This window comes from Mytilus galloprovincialis, chromosome 8, assembly GCF_965363235.1.
Source record: "Mytilus galloprovincialis chromosome 8, xbMytGall1.hap1.1, whole genome shotgun sequence".
Classification (NCBI taxonomy): Eukaryota; Metazoa; Mollusca; class Bivalvia; order Mytilida; family Mytilidae; genus Mytilus; species Mytilus galloprovincialis.
This window is the reverse complement of record NC_134845.1, coordinates 50,521,393-50,546,615: the sequence shown is the minus strand read 5'-3', so window position 1 is coordinate 50,546,615 and position 25,223 is coordinate 50,521,393. Positions and strand designations below refer to the sequence as shown.

Here is a 25,223-nt window from a genome sequence, read left to right as displayed (position 1 = left end):
TGAAATAAGTTTTCTACAGGTACAGCCAAACTTCAAATTCAAACCAAATCTTTATATAGATCTATGAAATAATTTAGTAAAGGTTTTAAGTAATTTATAGTATAAATATACACGTGTACAAACATGTACATACATTTTAACCTGGTGTTAATGAATATAACATATGCACGAAGGTGTAATTATTTGAAAACTTTATTATTCCTAAGTTTGAAAATGTATCAAGGGTTTTATCGATATTGCAGCGTTAATCTGCTGAATTTTTCATAAAGTTATTTGACCTTGAGTTATTTCCCGTTGCAACAATTTGGAGGACAAACTGTTTGATTTTCGTATTTCTCTAACCTTTAGTTAGTACAAAATGCAAAAACAGTCCGATTACAGATAATTTCTACATGTAGATCATAATGATACGTTATGTCATGATTTTAATAACCAGCGAAACTTTGTAGAAACACTGTTCTAGTCTATCGCGATGAGTATATAACACGTCTAACATGACAAAAAGGAACTTACTAAAATTACGCGTACACAAAAGCTCTCCCTCTGATATCAGACAATTAGAGAACAAAGGTGCCTTATCCTTGTAAACATGGGGATACACAATTAATTTGTCTTTATGATGACATACACATTGATTTAAAACAACAACTTTCATATTTCATTTGAAAATTACCTTGCTGGATATCTTCTCTTTCCGTCTTTGCCTTCAAGTTGTTCATAACCACTGCAAAAACAAAATAATCATGCACATTGTTGTAATGACGTTTTAAAATAATCGATAAAACCAGGTGTGACCTACAATATTCTACGGCAATTCATGTACCTAGTACATGTATGAAAGTTGCTTTCCCTTCAGACATAAGCTAATGCTTGCATTTTGTCTGGTTTTGAGGACTTCCAACTTTAACAGCAGCCTTCACACCTTTTTTCAGCAATACACGATTTTGACTTAAAACAGACTTGCGGGGTTAAGTCATTTTTACTAAAAGTAATATTTTAATACTTATATGAACAAAATGTATATTTCCATCTATCAAACTCAATAATTATTTTAATTTTCAAAGGAACAAAATGTGTATATGTATATCCATATCTAACATAAAAAAAAAACATTAGTTAAAAATAAAATGACTGATTGCTTATAGTCTATCTTAATAAACGGCTAATTCAAAAACTACATAAGATATTTAACCAACAGCTTGGCACTATGTTTTTTGACAACGATCAAACAATTTTAAATGATGGATTTATTGTTGTTGGTTAGGAACTTGTCATGAACTAAGTGTGTATGGGCGTGTGTGTGTGTGTTGTTGTAAATAGTGAATATGTTCTTAAAACAAATGTAACACATACCTTTCAGGAACTACCCTAAAAAAAGGAAATACAAGTAAATACAAGAATCAAATACAGAATCAGCGGAAAATACTAACAAAATTCCGTAAATTACACTTTTTCCAATGTTGCAATAGGGTACATTATGCATTTTAGTTCTCCGGCTTTTTAATATATCAAATTTGAGGATTGAAATAGGGAACATGACAAAGAGACAACAACCCGACCAAAGAGAAGACAACAGCCGTATGGCAAAGTACAAATATCACTAAGGTTTTAAAAATATATATTACATTCCCTCCTTCTAAATGACCTTATACGAGAAAACAGACAAACGGACAGTCACACAGACCGGAAATCAGTATACCCCTACCATTACAGGCGGGTAAAAATACTATGTAGATGTCGGAGAGACATTAATAATCTAGCTGAATTCAAAAAAACAGTTTGAGTATTTGAGGCATTGTTCTGTAATTTTATTGGACCTTATAGTCGGATATAAAACAACCAGCTATTTAAATATATTAAATAATACGGATGCTAAACCATTTGATTACTGACAAGCCTATACCAAATCTAAGTATATTTTTACCAAGTTAAGCATTGTGGCACCGTTAAAGTCCACAATTCCTCTAAAGTCCACAACACCGTTAAAGTCCACAACAATTTTCCGCTAAAGTCCACAAAATTTCCGCTAAAGTCCACAAAATGACCTCCGCTAAAGTCCACAAGAAAACACCGTTAAAGTCCACAACAACAAGTTCCGCTAAAGTCCACAAAAAGCACCGTTAAATTCCAAACATTTTTTTTTCATTATCAAAAGACAATTTTCTGTTTTTTACACCCGATATTATAGATCTAATTAAAAGCACGGACTTTTGTTCTTAGAAAGTATTTCTTGTCAGCATAAATTATATTTTTGATGAATGAAAAAATTATAGTATTTGCTTTATCGATTTTTATGCGATTTTCTATCAATCAAACAGACAACATTTCTGAAAAGTTATCTAACTATCATACACTTTTTATTTTTTTAGTAAATATTTGTTCATCCACAAGAAACTCCAACATAGCGTTCTCTTACCAGGCAGAAGCTAGCGAACAATAGCTAGCGAACAATACGCCAGCGAACAATAAGGCGATATATCGAGAAACCAAAAAAATGAATAAGACAGCAACGGCCGTTAAATCAAAAAATGTTTAAAAAGGCAGAAAATCAGTCCAAATATTGCAATTTAAACTCGAGCTTGAAATGGTTTTTATCCCATCCATTGATAAAACTAGTCACATCTCTTTTAAGGCTAATATTCAGTACCATAGTAAATCTGCATCTATCAACGGATTCTTTGTAGGTGTAGGGCCACCAATGTACCAAATCAATTTAGAACGTATGTAAAAGTAGTCCTACCCTGTAAATTATCGCACCTGTGATGTCATTGTTTAATTACACTAACATACACATTTGAAGAAATGGGGGTTGCCCTATTCCAGGGCTCCTAGAGAAAAATAATGAGGGGTGTCACGGGGTATGACTATATAGGTCTTGTAGAGGAGAAACAGGCGCTTCTTTTGCGCAAGGTATCGAAGGGCGCTATGTTCAAAAATCTGAAACTAGAGCCCAAAATTTGAAAAAAAAATGGTCCAAAATAGGGGGGTCGACCTATTCCACGGATCCTAGAGAAAAATAATGAGGGGTGTCACGGAGTATGACTATATAGGTCTTGTAGAGGAGAAACAGGCGCTTCTTTTGCGCAAAGTATCGAAGGGCGCTATGTTCAAAAATCTGAAACTGGAGCCCAAAATTTGAAAAAAAATGGTCCAAAATAGGGGGGTCGACCTATTCCACGGCTCCTAGAGAAAAATAATGAGGGGTGTCACGGGGTATGACTATATAGGTCTTGTAGAGGAGAAACAGGCGCTTCTTTTGCGCAAGGTATCGAAGGGCGCTATGTTCAAAAATCTGAAACTAGAGCCCAAAATTTGAAAAAAAATGGTCCAAAATAGGGGGGTCGACCTATTCCACGGATCCTAGAGAAAAATAATGAGGGGTGTCACGGAGTATGACTATATAGGTCTTGTAGAGGAGAAACAGGCGCTTCTTTTGCGCAAAGTATCGAAGGGCGCTATGTTCAAAAATCTGAAACTGGAGCCCAAAATTTGACAAAAAATGGTCCAAAATAGGGGGGTCGACCTATTCCACGGCTCCTAGAGAAAAATAATGAGGGGTGTCACGGAGTATGACTATATAGGTCTTGTAGAGGAGAAACAGGCGCTTCTTTTGCGCAAGGTATCGAAGGGCGCTATGTTCAAAAATCTGAAACTAGAGCCCAAAATTTGAAAAAAAATGGTCCAAAATAGGGGGGTCGACCTATTCCACGGATCCTAGAGAAAAATAATGAGGGGTGTCACGGGGTATGACTATATAGGTCTTGTAGAGGAGAAACAGGCGCTTCTTTTGCGCAAGGTATCGAAGGGCGCTATGTTCAAAAATCTGAAACTAGAGCCCAAAATTTGAAAAAAAAGGTCCAAAATAGGGGGGTCGACCTATTCCACGGATCCTAGAGAAAAATAATGAGGGGTGTCACGGAGTATGACTATATAGGTCTTGTAGAGGAGAAACAGGCGCTTCTTTTGCGCAAAGTATCGAAGGGCGCTATGTTCAAAAATCTGAAACTGGAGCCCAAAATTTGAAAAAAAATGGTCCAAAATAGGGGGGTCGACCTATTCCACGGCTCCTAGAGAAAAATAATGAGGGGTGTCACGGGGTATGACTATATAGGTCTTGTAGAGGAGAAACAGGCGCTTCTTTTGCGCAAGGTATCGAAGGGCGCTATGTTCAAAAATCTGAAACTAGAGCCCAAAATTTGAAAAAAAATGGTCCAAAATAGGGGGGTCGACCTATTCCACGGATCCTAGAGAAAAATAATGAGGGGTGTCACGGAGTATGACTATATAGGTCTTGTAGAGGAGAAACAGGCGCTTCTTTTGCGCAAAGTATCGAAGGGCGCTATGTTCAAAAATCTGAAACTGGAGCCCAAAATTTGACAAAAAATGGTCCAAAATAGGGGGGTCGACCTATTCCACGGCTCCTAGAGAAAAATAATGAGGGGTGTCACGGAGTATGACTATATAGGTCTTGTAGAGGAGAAACAGGCGCTTCTTTTGCGCAAGGTATCGAAGGGCGCTATGTTCAAAAATCTGAAACTAGAGCCCAAAATTTGAAAAAAAATGGTCCAAAATAGGGGGGTCGACCTATTCCACGGATCCTAGAGAAAAATAATGAGGGGTGTCACGGGGTATGACTATATAGGTCTTGTAGAGGAGAAACAGGCGCTTCTTTTGCGCAAGGTATCGAAGGGCGCTATGTTCAAAAATCTGAAACTAGAGCCCAAAATTTGAAAAAAAAATGGTCCAAAATAGGGGGGTCGACCTATTCCACGGATCCTAGAGAAAAATAATGAGGGGTGTCACGGAGTATGACTATATAGGTCTTGTAGAGGAGAAACAGGCGCTTCTTTTGCGCAAAGTATCGAAGGGCGCTATGTTCAAAAATCTGAAACTGGAGCCCAAAATTTGAAAAAAAATGGTCCAAAATAGGGGGGTCGACCTATTCCACGGCTCCTAGAGAAAAATAATGAGGGGTGTCACGGGGTATGACTATATAGGTCTTGTAGAGGAGAAACAGGCGCTTCTTTTGCGCAAGGTATCGAAGGGCGCTATGTTCAAAAATCTGAAACTAGAGCCCAAAATTTGAAAAAAAATGGTCCAAAATAGGGGGGTCGACCTATTCCACGGATCCTAGAGAAAAATAATGAGGGGTGTCACGGAGTATGACTATATAGGTCTTGTAGAGGAGAAACAGGCGCTTCTTTTGCGCAAAGTATCGAAGGGCGCTATGTTCAAAAATCTGAAACTGGAGCCCAAAATTTGACAAAAAATGGTCCAAAATAGGGGGGTCGACCTATTCCACGGCTCCTAGAGAAAAATAATGAGGGGTGTCACGGAGTATGACTATATAGGTCTTGTAGAGGAGAAACAGGCGCTTCTTTTGCGCAAGGTATCGAAGGGCGCTATGTTCAAAAATCTGAAACTAGAGCCCAAAATTTGAAAAAAAATGGTCCAAAATAGGGGGGTCGACCTATTCCACGGATCCTAGAGAAAAATAATGAGGGGTGTCACGGGGTATGACTATATAGGTCTTGTAGAGGAGAAACAGGCGCTTCTTTTGCGCAAGGTATCGAAGGGCGCTATGTTCAAAAATCTGAAACTAGAGCCCAAAATTTGAAAAAAAAGGTCCAAAATAGGGGGGTCGACCTATTCCACGGATCCTAGAGAAAAATAATGAGGGGTGTCACGGAGTATGACTATATAGGTCTTGTAGAGGAGAAACAGGCGCTTCTTTTGCGCAAAGTATCGAAGGGCGCTATGTTCAAAAATCTGAAACTGGAGCCCAAAATTTGAAAAAAAATGGTCCAAAATAGGGGGGTCGACCTATTCCACGGCTCCTAGAGAAAAATAATGAGGGGTGTCACGGGGTATGACTATATAGGTCTTGTAGAGGAGAAACAGGCGCTTCTTTTGCGCAAGGTATCGAAGGGCGCTATGTTCAAAAATCTGAAACTAGAGCCCAAAATTTGAAAAAAAATGGTCCAAAATAGGGGGGTCGACCTATTCCACGGATCCTAGAGAAAAATAATGAGGGGTGTCACGGAGTATGACTATATAGGTCTTGTAGAGGAGAAACAGGCGCTTCTTTTGCGCAAAGTATCGAAGGGCGCTATGTTCAAAAATCTGAAACTGGAGCCCAAAATTTGACAAAAAATGGTCCAAAATAGGGGGGTCGACCTATTCCACGGCTCCTAGAGAAAAATAATGAGGGGTGTCACGGAGTATGACTATATAGGTCTTGTAGAGGAGAAACAGGCGCTTCTTTTGCGCAAGGTATCGAAGGGCGCTATGTTCAAAAATCTGAAACTAGAGCCCAAAATTTGAAAAAAAATGGTCCAAAATAGGGGGGTCGACCTATTCCACGGATCCTAGAGAAAAATAATGAGGGGTGTCACGGGGTATGACTATATAGGTCTTGTAGAGGAGAAACAGGCGCTTCTTTTGCGCAAGGTATCGAAGGGCGCTATGTTCAAAAATCTGAAACTAGAGCCCAAAATTTGAAAAAAAAGGTCCAAAATAGGGGGGTCGACCTATTCCACGGATCCTAGAGAAAAATAATGAGGGGTGTCACGGAGTATGACTATATAGGTCTTGTAGAGGAGAAACAGGCGCTTCTTTTGCGCAAAGTATCGAAGGGCGCTATGTTCAAAAATCTGAAACTGGAGCCCAAAATTTGAAAAAAAATGGTCCAAAATAGGGGGGTCGACCTATTCCACGGCTCCTAGAGAAAAATAATGAGGGGTGTCACGGGGTATGACTATATAGGTCTTGTAGAGGAGAAACAGGCGCTTCTTTTGCGCAAGGTATCGAAGGGCGCTATGTTCAAAAATCTGAAACTAGAGCCCAAAATTTGAAAAAAAATGGTCCAAAATAGGGGGGTCGACCTATTCCACGGATCCTAGAGAAAAATAATGAGGGGTGTCACGGAGTATGACTATATAGGTCTTGTAGAGGAGAAACAGGCGCTTCTTTTGCGCAAAGTATCGAAGGGCGCTATGTTCAAAAATCTGAAACTGGAGCCCAAAATTTGACAAAAAATGGTCCAAAATAGGGGGGTCGACCTATTCCACGGCTCCTAGAGAAAAATAATGAGGGGTGTCACGGAGTATGACTATATAGGTCTTGTAGAGGAGAAACAGGCGCTTCTTTTGCGCAAGGTATCGAAGGGGGCTATGTTCAAAAATCTGAAACTAGAGCCCAAAATTTGAAAAAAAATGGTCCAAAATAGGGGGGTCGACCTATTCCACGGATCCTAGAGAAAAATAATGAGGGGTGTCACGGGGTATGACTATATAGGTCTTGTAGAGGAGAAACAGGCGCTTCTTTTGCGCAAGGTATCGAAGGGCGCTATGTTCAAAAATCTGAAACTAGAGCCCAAAATTTGAAAAAAAAGGTCCAAAATAGGGGGGTCGACCTATTCCACGGATCCTAGAGAAAAATAATGAGGGGTGTCACGGAGTATGACTATATAGGTCTTGTAGAGGAGAAACAGGCGCTTCTTTTGCGCAAAGTATCGAAGGGCGCTATGTTCAAAAATCTGAAACTGGAGCCCAAAATTTGAAAAAAAATGGTCCAAAATAGGGGGGTCGACCTATTCCACGGCTCCTAGAGAAAAATAATGAGGGGTGTCACGGGGTATGACTATATAGGTCTTGTAGAGGAGAAACAGGCGCTTCTTTTGCGCAAGGTATCGAAGGGCGCTATGTTCAAAAATCTGAAACTAGAGCCCAAAATTTGAAAAAAAATGGTCCAAAATAGGGGGGTCGACCTATTCCACGGATCCTAGAGAAAAATAATGAGGGGTGTCACGGAGTATGACTATATAGGTCTTGTAGAGGAGAAACAGGCGCTTCTTTTGCGCAAAGTATCGAAGGGCGCTATGTTCAAAAATCTGAAACTGGAGCCCAAAATTTGACAAAAAATGGTCCAAAATAGGGGGGTCGACCTATTCCACGGCTCCTAGAGAAAAATAATGAGGGGTGTCACGGAGTATGACTATATAGGTCTTGTAGAGGAGAAACAGGCGCTTCTTTTGCGCAAGGTATCGAAGGGCGCTATGTTCAAAAATCTGAAACTAGAGCCCAAAATTTGAAAAAAAATGGTCCAAAATAGGGGGGTCGACCTATTCCACGGATCCTAGAGAAAAATAATGAGGGGTGTCACGGAGTATGACTATATAGGTCTTGTAGAGGAGAAACAGGCGCTTCTTTTGCGCAAAGTATCGAAGGGCGCTATGTTCAAAAATCTGAAACTGGAGCCCAAAATTTGACAAAAAATGGTCCAAAATAGGGGGGTCGACCTATTCCACGGCTCCTAGAGAAAAATAATGAGGGGTGTCACGGAGTATGACTATATAGGTCTTGTAGAGGAGAAACAGGCGCTTCTTTTGCGCAAGGTATCGAAGGGCGCTATGTTCAAAAATCTGAAACTAGAGCCCAAAATTTGAAAAAAAAGGTCCAAAATAGGGGGGTCGACCTATTCCACGGATCCTAGAGAAAAATAATGAGGGGTGTCACGGAGTATGACTATATAGGTCTTGTAGAGGAGAAACAGGCGCTTCTTTTGCGCAAAGTATCGAAGGGCGCTATGTTCAAAAATCTGAAACTGGAGCCCAAAATTTGAAAAAAAATGGTCCAAAATAGGGGGGTCGACCTATTCCACGGCTCCTAGAGAAAAATAATGAGGGGTGTCACGGGGTATGACTATATAGGTCTTGTAGAGGAGAAACAGGCGCTTCTTTTGCGCAAGGTATCGAAGGGCGCTATGTTCAAAAATCTGAAACTAGAGCCCAAAATTTGAAAAAAAATGGTCCAAAATAGGGGGGTCGACCTATTCCACGGATCCTAGAGAAAAATAATGAGGGGTGTCACGGAGTATGACTATATAGGTCTTGTAGAGGAGAAACAGGCGCTTCTTTTGCGCAAAGTATCGAAGGGCGCTATGTTCAAAAATCTGAAACTGGAGCCCAAAATTTGACAAAAAATGGTCCAAAATAGGGGGGTCGACCTATTCCACGGCTCCTAGAGAAAAATAATGAGGGGTGTCACGGAGTATGACTATATAGGTCTTGTAGAGGAGAAACAGGCGCTTCTTTTGCGCAAGGTATCGAAGGGCGCTATGTTCAAAAATCTGAAACTAGAGCCCAAAATTTGAAAAAAAATGGTCCAAAATAGGGGGGTCGACCTATTCCACGGATCCTAGAGAAAAATAATGAGGGGTGTCACGGGGTATGACTATATAGGTCTTGTAGAGGAGAAACAGGCGCTTCTTTTGCGCAAGGTATCGAAGGGCGCTATGTTCAAAAATCTGAAACTAGAGCCCAAAATTTGAAAAAAAAGGTCCAAAATAGGGGGGTCGACCTATTCCACGGATCCTAGAGAAAAATAATGAGGGGTGTCACGGAGTATGACTATATAGGTCTTGTAGAGGAGAAACAGGCGCTTCTTTTGCGCAAAGTATCGAAGGGCGCTATGTTCAAAAATCTGAAACTGGAGCCCAAAATTTGAAAAAAAATGGTCCAAAATAGGGGGGTCGACCTATTCCACGGCTCCTAGAGAAAAATAATGAGGGGTGTCACGGGGTATGACTATATAGGTCTTGTAGAGGAGAAACAGGCGCTTCTTTTGCGCAAGGTATCGAAGGGCGCTATGTTCAAAAATCTGAAACTAGAGCCCAAAATTTGAAAAAAAATGGTCCAAAATAGGGGGGTCGACCTATTCCACGGATCCTAGAGAAAAATAATGAGGGGTGTCACGGAGTATGACTATATAGGTCTTGTAGAGGAGAAACAGGCGCTTCTTTTGCGCAAAGTATCGAAGGGCGCTATGTTCAAAAATCTGAAACTGGAGCCCAAAATTTGACAAAAAATGGTCCAAAATAGGGGGGTCGACCTATTCCACGGATCCTAGAGAAAAATAATGAGGGGTGTCACGGAGTATGACTATATAGGTCTTGTAGAGGAGAAATAGGCGCTTCTTTTGCGCAAGGTATCGAAGGGCGCTATGTTCAAAAATCTGAAACTAGAGCCCAAAATTTGAAAAAAAATGGTCCAAAATAGGGGGGTCGACCTATTCCACGGATCCTAGAGAAAAATAATGAGGGGTGTCACGGAGTATGACTATATAGGTCTTGTAGAGGAGAAACAGGCGCTTCTTTTGCGCAAAGTATCGAAGGGCGCTATGTTCAAAAATCTGAAACTGGAGCCCAAAATTTGAAAAAAAATGGTCCAAAATAGGGGGGTCGACCTATTCCACGGCTCCTAGAGAAAAATAATGAGGGGTGTCACGGGGTATGACTATATAGGTCTTGTAGAGGAGAAACAGGCGCTTCTTTTGCGCAAGGTATCGAAGGGCGCTATGTTCAAAAATCTGAAACTAGAGCCCAAAATTTGAAAAAAAAATGGTCCAAAATAGGGGGGTCGACCTATTCCACGGATCCTAGAGAAAAATAATGAGGGGTGTCACGGGGTATGACTATATAGGTCTTGTAGAGGAGAAACAGGCGCTTCTTTTGCGCAAGGTATCGAAGGGCGCTATGTTCAAAAATCTGAAACTAGAGCCCAAAATTTGAAAAAAAAGGTCCAAAATAGGGGGGTCGACCTATTCCACGGATCCTAGAGAAAAATAATGAGGGGTGTCACGGAGTATGACTATATAGGTCTTGTAGAGGAGAAACAGGCGCTTCTTTTGCGCAAAGTATCGAAGGGCGCTATGTTCAAAAATCTGAAACTGGAGCCCAAAATTTGAAAAAAAATGGTCCAAAATAGGGGGGTCGACCTATTCCACGGCTCCTAGAGAAAAATAATGAGGGGTGTCACGGGGTATGACTATATAGGTCTTGTAGAGGAGAAACAGGCGCTTCTTTTGCGCAAGGTATCGAAGGGCGCTATGTTCAAAAATCTGAAACTAGAGCCCAAAATTTGAAAAAAAATGGTCCAAAATAGGGGGGTCGACCTATTCCACGGATCCTAGAGAAAAATAATGAGGGGTGTCACGGAGTATGACTATATAGGTCTTGTAGAGGAGAAACAGGCGCTTCTTTTGCGCAAAGTGGAATAGGTCGACCCCCCTATTTTGGACCATTTTTTTTCAAATTTTGGGCTCTAGTTTCAGATTTTTGAACATAGCGCCCTTCGATACCTTGCGCAAAAGAAGCGCCTGTTTCTCCTCTACAAGACCTATATAGTCATACCCCGTGACACCCCTCATTATTTTTCTCTAGGAGCCGTGGAATAGGTCGACCCCCCTATTTTGGACCATTTTTTTCAAATTTTGGGCTCTAGTTTCAGATTTTTGAACATAGCGCCCTTCGATACCTTGCGCAAAAGAAGCGCCTGTTTCTCCTCTACAAGACCTATATAGTCATACCCCGTGACACCCCTCATTATTTTTCTCTAGGAGACGTGGAATAGGTCGACCCCCCTATTTTGGACCATTTTTTTTCAAACTTTGGGCTCTAGTTTCAGATTTTTGAACATAGCGCCCTTCGATACCTTGCGCAAAAGAAGCGCCTGTTTCTCCTCTACAAGACCTATATAGTCATACCCCGTGACACCCCTCATTATTTTTCTCTAGGATCCGTGGAATAGGTCGACCCCCCTATTTTGGACCATTTTTTTTCAAATTTTGGGCTCTAGTTTCAGATTTTTGAACATAGCGCCCTTCGATACCTTGCGCAAAAGAAGCGCCTGTTTCTCCTCTACAAGACCTATATAGTCATACCCCGTGACACCCCTCATTATTTTTCTCTAGGAGCCGTGGAATAGGTCGACCCCCCTATTTTGGACCATTTTTTTTCAAATTTTGGGCTCTAGTTTCAGATTTTTGAACATAGCGCCCTTCGATACCTTGCGCAAAAGAAGCGCCTGTTTCTCCTCTACAAGACCTATATAGTCATACCCCGTGACACCCCTCATTATTTTTCTCTAGGATCCGTGGAATAGGTCGACCCCCCTATTTTGGACCATTTTTTTTCAAATTTTGGGCTCTAGTTTCAGATTTTTGAACATAGCGCCCTTCGATACCTTGCGCAAAAGAAGCGCCTGTTTCTCCTCTACAAGACCTATATAGTCATACCCCGTGACACCCCTCATTATTTTTCTCTAGGAGCCGTGGAATAGGTCGACCCCCCTATTTTGGACCATTTTTTTTCAAATTTTGGGCTCTAGTTTCAGATTTTTGAACATAGCGCCCTTCGATACCTTGCGCAAAAGAAGCGCCTGTTTCTCCTCTACAAGACCTATATAGTCATACCCCGTGACACCCCTCATTATTTTTCTCTAGGAGCCGTGGAATAGGTCGACCCCCCTATTTTGGACCATTTTTTTCAAATTTTGGGCTCTAGTTTCAGATTTTTGAACATAGCGCCCTTCGATACCTTGCGCAAAAGAAGCGCCTGTTTCTCCTCTACAAGACCTATATAGTCATACCCCGTGACACCCCTCATTATTTTTCTCTAGGATCCGTGGAATAGGTCGACCCCCCTATTTTGGACCATTTTTTTTCAAATTTTGGGCTCTAGTTTCAGATTTTTGAACATAGCGCCCTTCGATACCTTGCGCAAAAGAAGCGCCTGTTTCTCCTCTACAAGACCTATATAGTCATACCCCGTGACACCCCTCATTATTTTTCTCTAGGAGCCGTGGAATAGGTCGACCCCCCTATTTTGGACCATTTTTTTCAAATTTTGGGCTCTAGTTTCAGATTTTTGAACATAGCGCCCTTCGATACCTTGCGCAAAAGAAGCGCCTGTTTCTCCTCTACAAGACCTATATAGTCATACCCCGTGACACCCCTCATTATTTTTCTCTAGGAGACGTGGAATAGGTCGACCCCCCTATTTTGGACCATTTTTTTTCAAACTTTGGGCTCTAGTTTCAGATTTTTGAACATAGCGCCCTTCGATACCTTGCGCAAAAGAAGCGCCTGTTTCTCCTCTACAAGACCTATATAGTCATACCCCGTGACACCCCTCATTATTTTTCTCTAGGATCCGTGGAATAGGTCGACCCCCTATTTTGGACCATTTTTTTTCAAATTTTGGGCTCTAGTTTCAGATTTTTGAACATAGCGCCCTTCGATACCTTGCGCAAAAGAAGCGCCTGTTTCTCCTCTACAAGACCTATATAGTCATACCCCGTGACACCCCTCATTATTTTTCTCTAGGAGCCGTGGAATAGGTCGACCCCCCTATTTTGGACCATTTTTTTTCAAATTTTGGGCTCTAGTTTCAGATTTTTGAACATAGCGCCCTTCGATACCTTGCGCAAAAGAAGCGCCTGTTTCTCCTCTACAAGACCTATATAGTCATACCCCGTGACACCCCTCATTATTTTTCTCTAGGATCCGTGGAATAGGTCGACCCCCCTATTTTGGACCATTTTTTTTCAAATTTTGGGCTCTAGTTTCAGATTTTTGAACATAGCGCCCTTCGATACCTTGCGCAAAAGAAGCGCCTGTTTCTCCTCTACAAGACCTATATAGTCATACCCCGTGACACCCCTCATTATTTTTCTCTAGGATCCGTGGAATAGGTCGACCCCCCTATTTTGGACCATTTTTTTTCAAATTTTGGGCTCTAGTTTCAGATTTTTGAACATAGCGCCCTTCGATACCTTGCGCAAAAGAAGCGCCTGTTTCTCCTCTACAAGACCTATATAGTCATACCCCGTGACACCCCTCATTATTTTTCTCTAGGATCCGTGGAATAGGTCGACCCCCCTATTTTGGACCATTTTTTTTCAAATTTTGGGCTCTAGTTTCAGATTTTTGAACATAGCGCCCTTCGATACCTTGCGCAAAAGAAGCGCCTGTTTCTCCTCTACAAGACCTATATAGTCATACCCCGTGACACCCCTCATTATTTTTCTCTAGGAGACGTGGAATAGGTCGACCCCCCTATTTTGGACCATTTTTTTTCAAACTTTGGGCTCTAGTTTCAGATTTTTGAACATAGCGCCCTTCGATACCTTGCGCAAAAGAAGCGCCTGTTTCTCCTCTACAAGACCTATATAGTCATACCCCGTGACACCCCTCATTATTTTTCTCTAGGATCCGTGGAATAGGTCGACCCCCCTATTTTGGACCATTTTTTTTCAAATTTTGGGCTCTAGTTTCAGATTTTTGAACATAGCGCCCTTCGATACCTTGCGCAAAAGAAGCGCCTGTTTCTCCTCTACAAGACCTATATAGTCATACCCCGTGACACCCCTCATTATTTTTCTCTAGGAGCCGTGGAATAGGTCGACCCCCCTATTTTGGACCATTTTTTTTCAAATTTTGGGCTCTAGTTTCAGATTTTTGAACATAGCGCCCTTCGATACCTTGCGCAAAAGAAGCGCCTGTTTCTCCTCTACAAGACCTATATAGTCATACCCCGTGACACCCCTCATTATTTTTCTCTAGGATCCGTGGAATAGGTCCACCCCCCTATTTTGGACCATTTTTTTTCAAATTTTGGGCTCTAGTTTCAGATTTTTGAACATAGCGCCCTTCGATACCTTGCGCAAAAGAAGCGCCTGTTTCTCCTCTACAAGACCTATATAGTCATACCCCGTGACACCCCTCATTATTTTTCTCTAGGATCCGTGGAATAGGTCGACCCCCCTATTTTGGACCATTTTTTTTCAAATTTTGGGCTCTAGTTTCAGATTTTTGAACATAGCGCCCTTCGATACCTTGCGCAAAAGAAGCGCCTGTTTCTCCTCTACAAGACCTATATAGTCATACCCCGTGACACCCCTCATTATTTTTCTCTAGGATCCGTGGAATAGGTCGACCCCCCTATTTTGGACCATTTTTTTTCAAATTTTGGGCTCTAGTTTCAGATTTTTGAACATAGCGCCCTTCGATACCTTGCGCAAAAGAAGCGCCTGTTTCTCCTCTACAAGACCTATATAGTCATACCCCGTGACACCCCTCATTATTTTTCTCTAGGAGCCCTGGAATAGGGCAACCCCCATTTCTTCAAATGTGTATGTTAGTTTAATTAAACAATGACATCACAGGTGCGATAATTTACAGGGTAGGACTACTTTTACATACGTTCTAAATTGATTTGGTACATTGGTGGCCCTACACCTACAAAGAATCCGTTGATAGATGCAGATTTACTATGGTACTGAATATTAGCCTTAAAAGAGATGTGACTAGTTTTATCAATGGATGGGATAAAAACCATTTCAAGCTTGAGTTTAAATTGCAATATTTGGACTGATTTTCTGCCTTTTTAAACATTTTTTGATTTAACGGCCGTTGCTGTCTTATTCATTTTTTTGGTTTCTCGATATATCGCCTTATTGTTCGCTGGCTTATTGTTCGCTAGCTATTGTTCGCTAGCTTCTGCCTGGTCGTTCTCTTTATGTATATGCTGGAGACATAATTTGGAGCTTATATTTGATATTTAAATTTCCTTTACAATATCTATAAAACATAAGTAAGATTTCCATTCAGTGTCTGTTAGGTTCCACAGCAGCCAAAACGGTCCGTAAATCTCAAAAATAGACTTGGATCCATCACGTTCTTTTTTGAAATCAAAATAATGATAAAGAATACCACACATTCATGCATTTTGTGGTGCTCAGCAGATTTCCATCACTCTTTGGTTTGCATATAAAAAAGAAGATATGGTATGATTGCCAATGAGACAACTTTCCACAAGAGACCAAAATGACACAGACATTATAAACAACTGTTTGTTTTGTTTTCAAAAAGGAAAATGAATTTGTTTCAGAATGAAAGATGAATTGAATAAATTATACGCGGATGTGGTTCTGTATTGTGTATTATCCATGATGAGTTTTTTTTTTCAACAATGCTACATGTATATATGTTACAGTGAATTTGTATAATCAGGGATTATGTAGAATCCCTGATTTTTCAGGGAATATGTAGAATCACTAAAATCATTAGTAATTATATATAATCCCTAAAAATGACGGGATTTTACATAATCACTGAACATTTTAATAATTATTCTACAAATTCCCTAATATAATATCAGGGATTATGAATAATTTAAGGATCCTTTGTTTGATAAAAAAAATGAAAATATATAAACAAATTCTCATTTTTTACTTTTATATTCCTTGCCAGATGAAATAATTTTGCTTTTGAACACAGAGGATGGTTTTAAAGATATAACCAGCACAGGGTTTCGAGATAAAGTTTAAGTCTTCAAAATTAACAATATCAAGATTCCCTTTATAGCGATAACTTTACATGTAGTGTTTTTTTTTTTTATTAAAAGCAAGCTTCAAATGGATATCCATGTTCTATTCTTAAATCCACAGAGCATGCTATTTGTGGTACATGTAAAACAAATGGTGAAGAAGATTATGGAAGATATTTTTTTTCGTTTTAGTTCAAACAGAGACATGTTTCTGGTTCAAATGAACAAGAAATCCAAACAGAGAAATCTTACACATGTAATGTATAGAAAAGCTAAGGCTTGACAATTAGAACAAAGTTTTAGAGCATTTGGTGTTATATTCTCATAGCAAAAAAGGAAAGGGAATTAAAAAAAAACATAATGGTAATTGTTTAACAAAAGTCTGATAAAGGATATTGCCTGGTAAAAAAAACATATCTTAATCGAACCAGTTCGAGGTTGCTAATTTCTCTTTTTTACAGATGTTTTTACTGAACACTTTATTCTCAGGCGGGTCATAAAATCTGATCTGATATGTGCAGAAAAATGTTTTCTAAAATTTGGATATTGTCAATGTGGTAAAAACAGATGTGAAGCGTATTATTTTAATATATTATGTTTAACATTTTAATATACTGTGCTTAACATTTTGAAAAAGAACAAATTATCATTTTGATATTTTGTTCTTAGCAGTCTACAATTTAAGTTTATATAGTGTATTGCTGTTTCAATATGATTTCATAGCATAAATAATTTGACTTTTATTCATTTTCTTCATAAATAAAACTATTTCTTCATTTCAGTTATTATGTATAATCCCTGTCGTTATTTCTAGTGATTCTACATAATCCCTGAAAATTTTAGTGATTATATATAATCCCTAAACTGGCCAGTGATTCTACATAATCACTGATTATACAAATTCACTGTAACATATATATGTTCCAGACAATAAGAGTATATCTGATTTGAACCCTTACGCGTACAATGTGGACCATATAAGTATACCTGAACGTATACTCGTACCGTATGAGTATACTCGTATGGTTTAGTATGAGATCGATCATACATGTGCATTTGTCAAATTTATCAAGAGTCAGAAAATGAAATAAAAACTTTAACCAAATAAACTAGAGTCTCTAAAGAGCCTGTGTCGCTCACCTGCATTTACTGATCCTTTGGAAATCATTTAAAATAAGGTTAAAATCAAAATTTATAGTATAAGATATCATTAGATACTATATAATAATATCTAAGATAATAGCAAAGAACTTAGGGGCAGCAACCCAACAACTGGTTGTCTGAACATTTCAGGGCAGATATATCTAAATCTGATGAACATTTTTGCCACCGTCAGATTTTCTCTAAATGCTTCAGTTTCAGAGATATAAACCAAAAATTGATTTTACCCTATGTACTATTTTTAGCCATGTATGCCATCTACGTTCGCGGGCAGGGTCATCGGACACATTTTTTAAACTATTATACTCTTATGATGATTGTGGATAAGTTTAGTGACACTTTGTTTAAGTAATTTCAGAGGGGAAGATTTTTGTAAAAGTTAACGATGACGACGACGACGCCGGACGACGCCGAACGCAAAGTGATGAGAAAAGCTCACTTGGCCCTTCGGGCCAGGTGAGCTAAAAAGTGACGCTACATTTTTTAGTATGAAATTAAGTTCAAATGCTCAAATTGCAATTGAAGTTATGGAAGTACATACATGTATATTTTGGAAGATAAGTTTTTAGAACATTTAGGAACGTTATACTTCAAAAACCGATAAGCCAGTAAAGTAAAATGGTCAGAAGTATTTGTCACCTATAATTAGTTGTTATACATATATCATGAAATCTACGGGTATTTTTCATAACAAATATTAGGAACTATTTCATGTAGAATTTTAATCAAAATTAGTACCAATAGAAGCAGACCTCTCATAGTTTTTTTTGTTTATTTGGTAATTTATCTATTTTGAAGCGTTAATTCTCACTTTCTGATGATATAACACAAAGTTTATATCTTATCCAAAAAATTTGATTTACACCAAAAATGAAAAACAAAACTAACCGAAGAAAAGTATGACCGAATAAAAAAAAACTTGCCGACGTATTTGTGTGTTGAGAAATCCAGAACTAATAAAAATAAGTGTCTATGAGCATTGGAGGGTGTGGAAATAGGATAAAGACAGGATGTGGATATAGAATAAAGGCGATAGGAACGTTCATCTTGCATTGAACCCGAACACCAACAATTGTTGAACTATCCTATACTATAGTCATATTGATTGATAAAATGTACGTCACATCAAAGTTCACGGTATCGCTTTCATAGTTAATTTCGTTTCTTTATTCTTTTTTAAAGATACTTTTTTTAGTATTTTGAAAAGGCTAAATGGAATTCTAGTATGAAGTTTTAAGCTGAAACTTTTACGAATTATATAATATCAAAGAATGTTTCTGTTCTTTTCAATACAATTTTACTGGTTTAATACTGTAGAACAGATTTAGCGTTTTGTGAGTTTATAGAAATTAATCTTGTAAGTAATTTTACATGTGATTAAAAAACTTTACCAAGATAAACAACTAGTGTATGTATATTTTCTTAAGCCCCATTTATGGGCATTGGTTTTTCCTTTTGAATGGTTTTACACTTGTAATTGTTGGGGACTTTTATAGCTGGCTGTTCCGTGTGAGCCAAGGTTCCGTGTTGAAGGCCGTACCTTGACCTATAATGGTCTTTTATAAATTTTAACTTGGATAGAGTGTTGTCTTATTGGCACTGTGACTCATACCACATCTTCCTATATCGATCAAATCAGGTTTTGTTGTGACATTTTGGTAGAAACCCATTCAACGCATCGATATCTGATACTAATCGATAAAAATATAACTTAAAGCATAGAATATTTTCTTTTTTATTTGCAATTTATCATACTGGCTTCATTTTTCCGTTCTGAAAATCATAACAGAAATTAATAACGTTAAACGTTGGTTCAAAGTTTTGCGACAGGAGACCTTTGGGAGTTCATAAACTTAGTATTTTTTTGTTTAATGATATAATCAAGATTGTTGCATGCCGTTCAAATGTTATTGATTAGGATGCACATTTGCTTTGTACATTAATTATGTCAAAAAGTGATTATATGCAAAGAATAAGAGAAAAAAATTACTAGTTGAATGCAGTAATAATAAATAACGAATTTACAAACTTTTTAGAAATGATGTCCAAATTGGCCATCAAGATCAAAATTGATAGAACAAAATCATATACCGATACTGTACTTTTTTCATGTATCAAACTGATAAAAAAAAACTACCGAGAAGAAAGGCCAATGCTTTGTATTGTACTAACGGGATAAAAATAACGAATATGTTTTTAACAATAAAAAAATTGGTGTGGACTTAAACGGTGCTTTTTTGTGGACTTTAGCGGAACTTGTTATTGTGGACTTTAACGGCGTTTTCTTGTGGACTTTAGCGGAGGTAATTTTGTGGACTTTAGCGGAAAGTTTGTGGACTTTAGCGGCGTTGTGGACTTTAGTGGAAATTTGTTGTGGACTTTAGCGGTGTTGTGGACTTTAGAGGAATTGTGGACTTTCACGGTGCCACAAAGCATGTTAAGGATGTACACCTCTGAGGAGCCAATTGAAACATTTCTAGAATCAAACTTTTTTTCTTTACCTGATTTTTTGGGTTTATACTATGTATGACTATAAAAAAATATTTGGTGAAGAAAAAATCATATGGTAGTGCACTAAATCATTTGCTATGGACCAATGAAAGTATCAAATTTTGATGATTTTCCCATTTTTCATCAAATTGTTTTTTTTAGTTTGTTTCTTTTTCTTCGATATCATATCTCAACTTACCAACACCATACACAGCAACAAATATACTTGATCTGAAATAAATAAACAAAGTAAACAACACAACTGTTACATGTAATAGTGATAAAAAATGGCACAGAGATATAAAAGATAAAGCATAAAGCATTACCTTTACCTCTGATAAATTAATTAAGATTAAAAAAATATTCAATTTCCTGTGATAATGTCTCAAATGAAAATTAGTTTTCTTTATTATGTGTATCACTTTGAGCGTTGAATTTGGCAACATTCTTTATACATAAATTAGTAATTTGTCGTCGGAAATGAAATTACCTCGTTCAGGACCTCACAATTATGGTGGATAATGGTTCAAAATCTAGATTTTTCTTGAATAGCAATGGCTAATTTTCGTTGAATATGTTTCAGGTAGGGCTTCACAATACGAATGTTTATGTTACTTGGCAGAATGGTCAATATCTCTCGGGTTTTAACTAAATCGCAGGGTTAAAATCCAATGGTTGAAATCTTAATGTCAACGAGACTAGGGCTGAAGCCCGACTTTGGGTGCGGGATTTTCTCGCCGTGTTGAAGACCCATTAGTGTATGACCTTGGGCTATTTACTGCTCTTTGGTCGGGTTATTGTGTCCATCTGATGAGTTAAGCCTTTTTCAACTGATTTTTATAGTTCGTTCTTGTGTTGTACTGTTATACCACTGTCCCAGGTTAGGGGGAGGGTTGGGAGCCCGCTAACATGTTTAACCCCGCCACATTATTTATGTATGTGCCTGTCCCAAGTCAGGAGCCTGTAATTCAGTGGTTGTCGTTTGTTTATGTGTTACATATTTGTTTTTCGTTCATTTTTTTACATAAATAAGGCCGTTAGTTTTCTCGTTTGAATTGTTTTACATTGTCTAATCGGGGCCTTTTATAGCTCACTATGCGGTATGGGCTTTGCTCATTGTTGAAGGCCATACGGTGAGCTATAGTTGTTAATGTCTGTGTCATTTTGGTCTTTTGTGGATAGTTGTCTCATTGGCAATCATACCACATCTTCTTTTTTTTATATTTGACACATCCCCCAGTTCCATTCTCAATTTTAAACATTACACTTAAAATATTTTATCAACAACTTTGCATCATTATTCTATTTTGCTTAAAATATTGCTCAGCGCTATAAGTAAAACAGTCCGATACATGTACAGTCAAACCTGCCTTTAGAGACCATATGTATTAAGCAAAACCTGTATTATAATACCACAATTTTAGACAACTTTGCAGTATATTTAATATAGTTAGAACCTATATAAGACCACCTATCTTATGAGACCACTTTTTTTCTTCCTACGTGGTCTTTTAAAACAGGTTTCACTGTATTACGATTTTTATAGATGTTTGAAAGTTTTAAATCTTGTATCAAAAGACATCTTCAGATGTAAAAGCTCAATTTTTTAAAATGAATTAATTTGAATCTGAAAGATAAAGACACCTTTACGTCACATATAAGTTAGCTTTTAAGTCAGAACTTTTACGAATTCCTATAAGTCAACCTTTGCAAAATTCTTTCAAAAATATATCTGTAAGCCATTTCCAAGAATTCAAAATTACGACATAAATGCAATTAAAAAAATAAATAGTGTTACTTGAAATTCGATCGAAAAATCGCACTTGAAACTGAGATACAATAAATTTTAGTAGTTTAATAGACTAAATAATGTAATTTAAACTTGCTTTAGTTTGAAATAGAATCAGGGGAAATTTGCTCTGCTTCTGTATAAAACAAACTTTTAAACACAAGTATGTGTTTTTCTTCTTTGTATCGATCTGATGAATTAACATATTTTTATAGATAGTTCTTATGTTGAACTGTGACATAACTGTCCCATTTTTGGGGATGGTTGGTTGGTGCCTTTGAAAATGTTTAACCTTATCATATTCTTTTTGTGTCTGTCTCAAGTCAGAAGTACGTATATCAGTGAATGTCGTTGGTTAAATTTATTTTCATATTTTTTTTGGTTATAAATTAGGCTGTCAAATTTCTCATATGAATTGTCTCATAATTTTCATGTCGGTGCTTTCTTTATCCATTATATGTTTTCCCCTGATAGTTGAAGGCATATACTTGCTAACATCTATTTCATTTGAATTCGAGTTTTTATCACATATTCATACTTTATATTTAACGGTTTTATTATCAACTAAATTCACAATAAATAAATCTTTTTTAAACCAAAGGATAGAAAAATAATTAAAGCAGAGCTTGCAATGTGGTACATGTAACAATATTTCTCAGTTGACTTGTTTAGTTAAATGACCATTGGTAACCTCTATAATGTCTATTTTGCAATTTTTGTAAATTCTCAGGCATAATAAGAACAAGATTACACCCTCATTTGCTGTTCATTAGTACGTTGGTGATACTTTTTTTTCTGTTTTAATATTATAACAACACTTTTTTTAACTGATAATTTATACATTTGTGTATTATTGTATAATAACTTGTTATTTGATTTACATACCCATCCACAGATCCACTTACAAAATCTACATAAACAACAGCAATTCTTATTATCTAAAATAAGTAAAAATATTACAGTTACATTTTAATTTGTTTCAAATTTAAAGTATTCAAATGTATTACTTATACATGTAAAAGTACATCATGTATTATAATTTCATTATCAAATAGGCATTGGAGTGTTGTTGTGAGTGCAGTGCACTTTGCATAAAATTAGAAGTTTCAAAATTAGAGACCACAGTAGATTACTATAAGGGAGCTACCATTAGATTTTTATGGGGGGGCTAGGATGAAATTTGAAAAAAATAGGCAGGACAGGAATTTTGAGTTAAAAAAAAAGGCAGGATGAGACACTTGCAAAAAAAAAAAAGTCAGGATGACAATTTAGGTAAAAAAAAGTCAGGATAAACTAAAAAAAAAAAGTCAGGATAAACTAAAAAAAAAAAAGGCAGGACCGAATAGAGTGAAAAATAAAAAGGCAGGACAGAGATTACAACTAAAAAAAAATGCAGGACAAAATTTTTCATCCTAGCCCCCCCATAAAAATCAAATGGTAGCTCCCTAAGTACCTACTTGGCTATTATTTATGGCTCATTTTGGTCGCATAACTCATGTTTCGGTACATAATAATAATTCCATTGCCTGATTTTGTGCTCTAGCGTTCACATGAAGGTGAATCAAGAAAGTGGTTCGGATCTATGAAATCTTTCATTCACCGATGTCTACATTTTACATCTATGACATAGTTGCATTAAAAAAATATGTGTAGTAGTCCAGAGACGGATTTAGGAGGAAAAGGGGGGAGGGGTGAGCCTTTTCTGGGGAAAAAAATTGGTTGTTTATAGGGAATAACTAAAGCATAACCGGAGCGGGCCCCCTCTTAGGCAGTCAGTAGGCCCCCACTTATGAAAAATATTCCTGATGGATCTACCACTGAGTACGCAGAGGTACATATACATGTACGTATGAACTCGACATACACACATATATTAAACAGTCATTCCCAAAAAATGGGTACAATTACAAAATTTCAGTGTCGCCGGTAAATAACCACAAAATGCAAGCTTAACATATGTCACAGATAATCTTTTTCGTGTTCTAAGTGATTAATATGTATACTAAAATAAAATTATATTCTTTTGTGATGTATATCGTAAATATATTTGTGTGATTTTCTAGTCAATATACGGAAATCACACGAATTCCGAATGTCGCCAAGAAAAACTCCAAATATCGGTTTGAATTAAAATACTTTATTTCATCTAAATCATGATTATATTTGCTTTTTTATTTGACACTATATATTGATTTTTATCCACAAAAATATTTTAGAATCAAAAGTTATAATATACACTTTGATTTACCCATTAAACCAATGTCGCCGATAAACGTATAACCTACCGTTACGTATCTTTAGGTACAGTCAAAACATATTTATATGATTGGAAATCATGCCCAAAGTGACTTTAAGCAAAGTTGATACATCAAATTTTAAAATCCTGCCTTTAACTTTTATTGCAATGAAACGAAAAATAAAAAAAAATCTTCTCTTTCTCTTTTTTTCGATTGTCGCATATAAGAATCCAACCTACGTAACGCGTATTTTGGAACGCACTAACCAAGAACAAATCAAAATGATGATTATTTCATTGAAAGCACCCATAAAGCTTCTCAATAATCAGTTTTGAGAAAGCAACTCAACAATATTGTTACATATTTCCATGTATAATGTAAATAAAACTAACCTCCGTTTAAATAACCTCCGTGACGCAGTTATTTACAGTTAAGTTGTGAGACTTTTTTATCAGTATCAGCGGCTTCCGACACTGCCGAAAGTCATTTTTGTAGCAGACATCATTTATTATAAAGGAAACAGACAAACAAAATACAGATTTTGAGAAAAAAAATGTTGTTTTGAGAAAGGTATGTTAACTTGTTTTTTCCCTATTATGTAAGCAACATTATAACATTTAATAAACGTTATATCAGCCATTTTCTTAGATTTGAAATAGTCTACAACACAACTTGTGTAATTACGACGACAATCATAACTTTAACAGCGGTTTATGGCAAACATTTTCAAGATTATTTAGGACTCATCAATGTAACGGAGGTTATGCAAATAAAAAAAATCTAAAGATGCATGTAAACACGATCATACCAATTGAAATTCTTGTACATTGTTATGGATACCAAATCAGTTCATCAATTATCACTAATAAAAATCAAAAGGTGATCTCAATCATAGACGACATCATTGATTTACGTTACGGAGGATAGAAATTTAAGGAAAAAAAGTGTTTTTTTCTCTAATAGGACTTTACTCTTTTTAGATAACGATTTACTAAGAAAAATGTTTAATTCTGTTGTCTTGTTTGTCATTTAATTCCAATATTTACATTCATTTATATGTTTGCTGTTGGTAAGAACTGGAACTGTCCGTTATGGAGGTTTTAAATTTCGTTACGGAGGATAGAATTTTTTGAAATGAAACAATTTTGACTCCAAAACTTCATAGTTGAGTATAATACATACATTATGGTGTAAAGGAAGATGACATTATCTGTATAGAGCTAATAAAATTAAGTTGAACAGTATTCGGTTTAGGTAAAACATATTTTTGAGTGAAAGTTCATGAATCGTTACGGAGATTTTGACAAGAACAAGTCCATTTGACTAAAAGAAACATATAACTTGATAGAAAACAGTTTTTTAGTTTGTAATGTCAATAA

At 37.2% G+C, this 25,223-nt stretch overlaps 1 protein-coding gene across 1 annotated transcript in view; it reads right to left on the bottom strand.

Moving 5' to 3' along the window:
* The window catches only part of LOC143042146 (uncharacterized), a 34,284-nt gene that overhangs the window by 8,109 nt on the left and 952 nt on the right, over positions 1 to 25,223 (bottom strand). Inside the window, exons 2-5 of the mRNA XM_076214401.1 lie at positions 22,493 to 22,545; positions 20,018 to 20,049; positions 1,354 to 1,368; positions 674 to 724 (exon numbers count right to left, since the gene is read on the bottom strand). Of these exons, the coding sequence (XP_076070516.1) occupies positions 674 to 724; positions 1,354 to 1,368; positions 20,018 to 20,049; positions 22,493 to 22,545 (151 nt within the window). The remainder of the gene's footprint in view (positions 1 to 673; positions 725 to 1,353; positions 1,369 to 20,017; positions 20,050 to 22,492; positions 22,546 to 25,223) is intronic.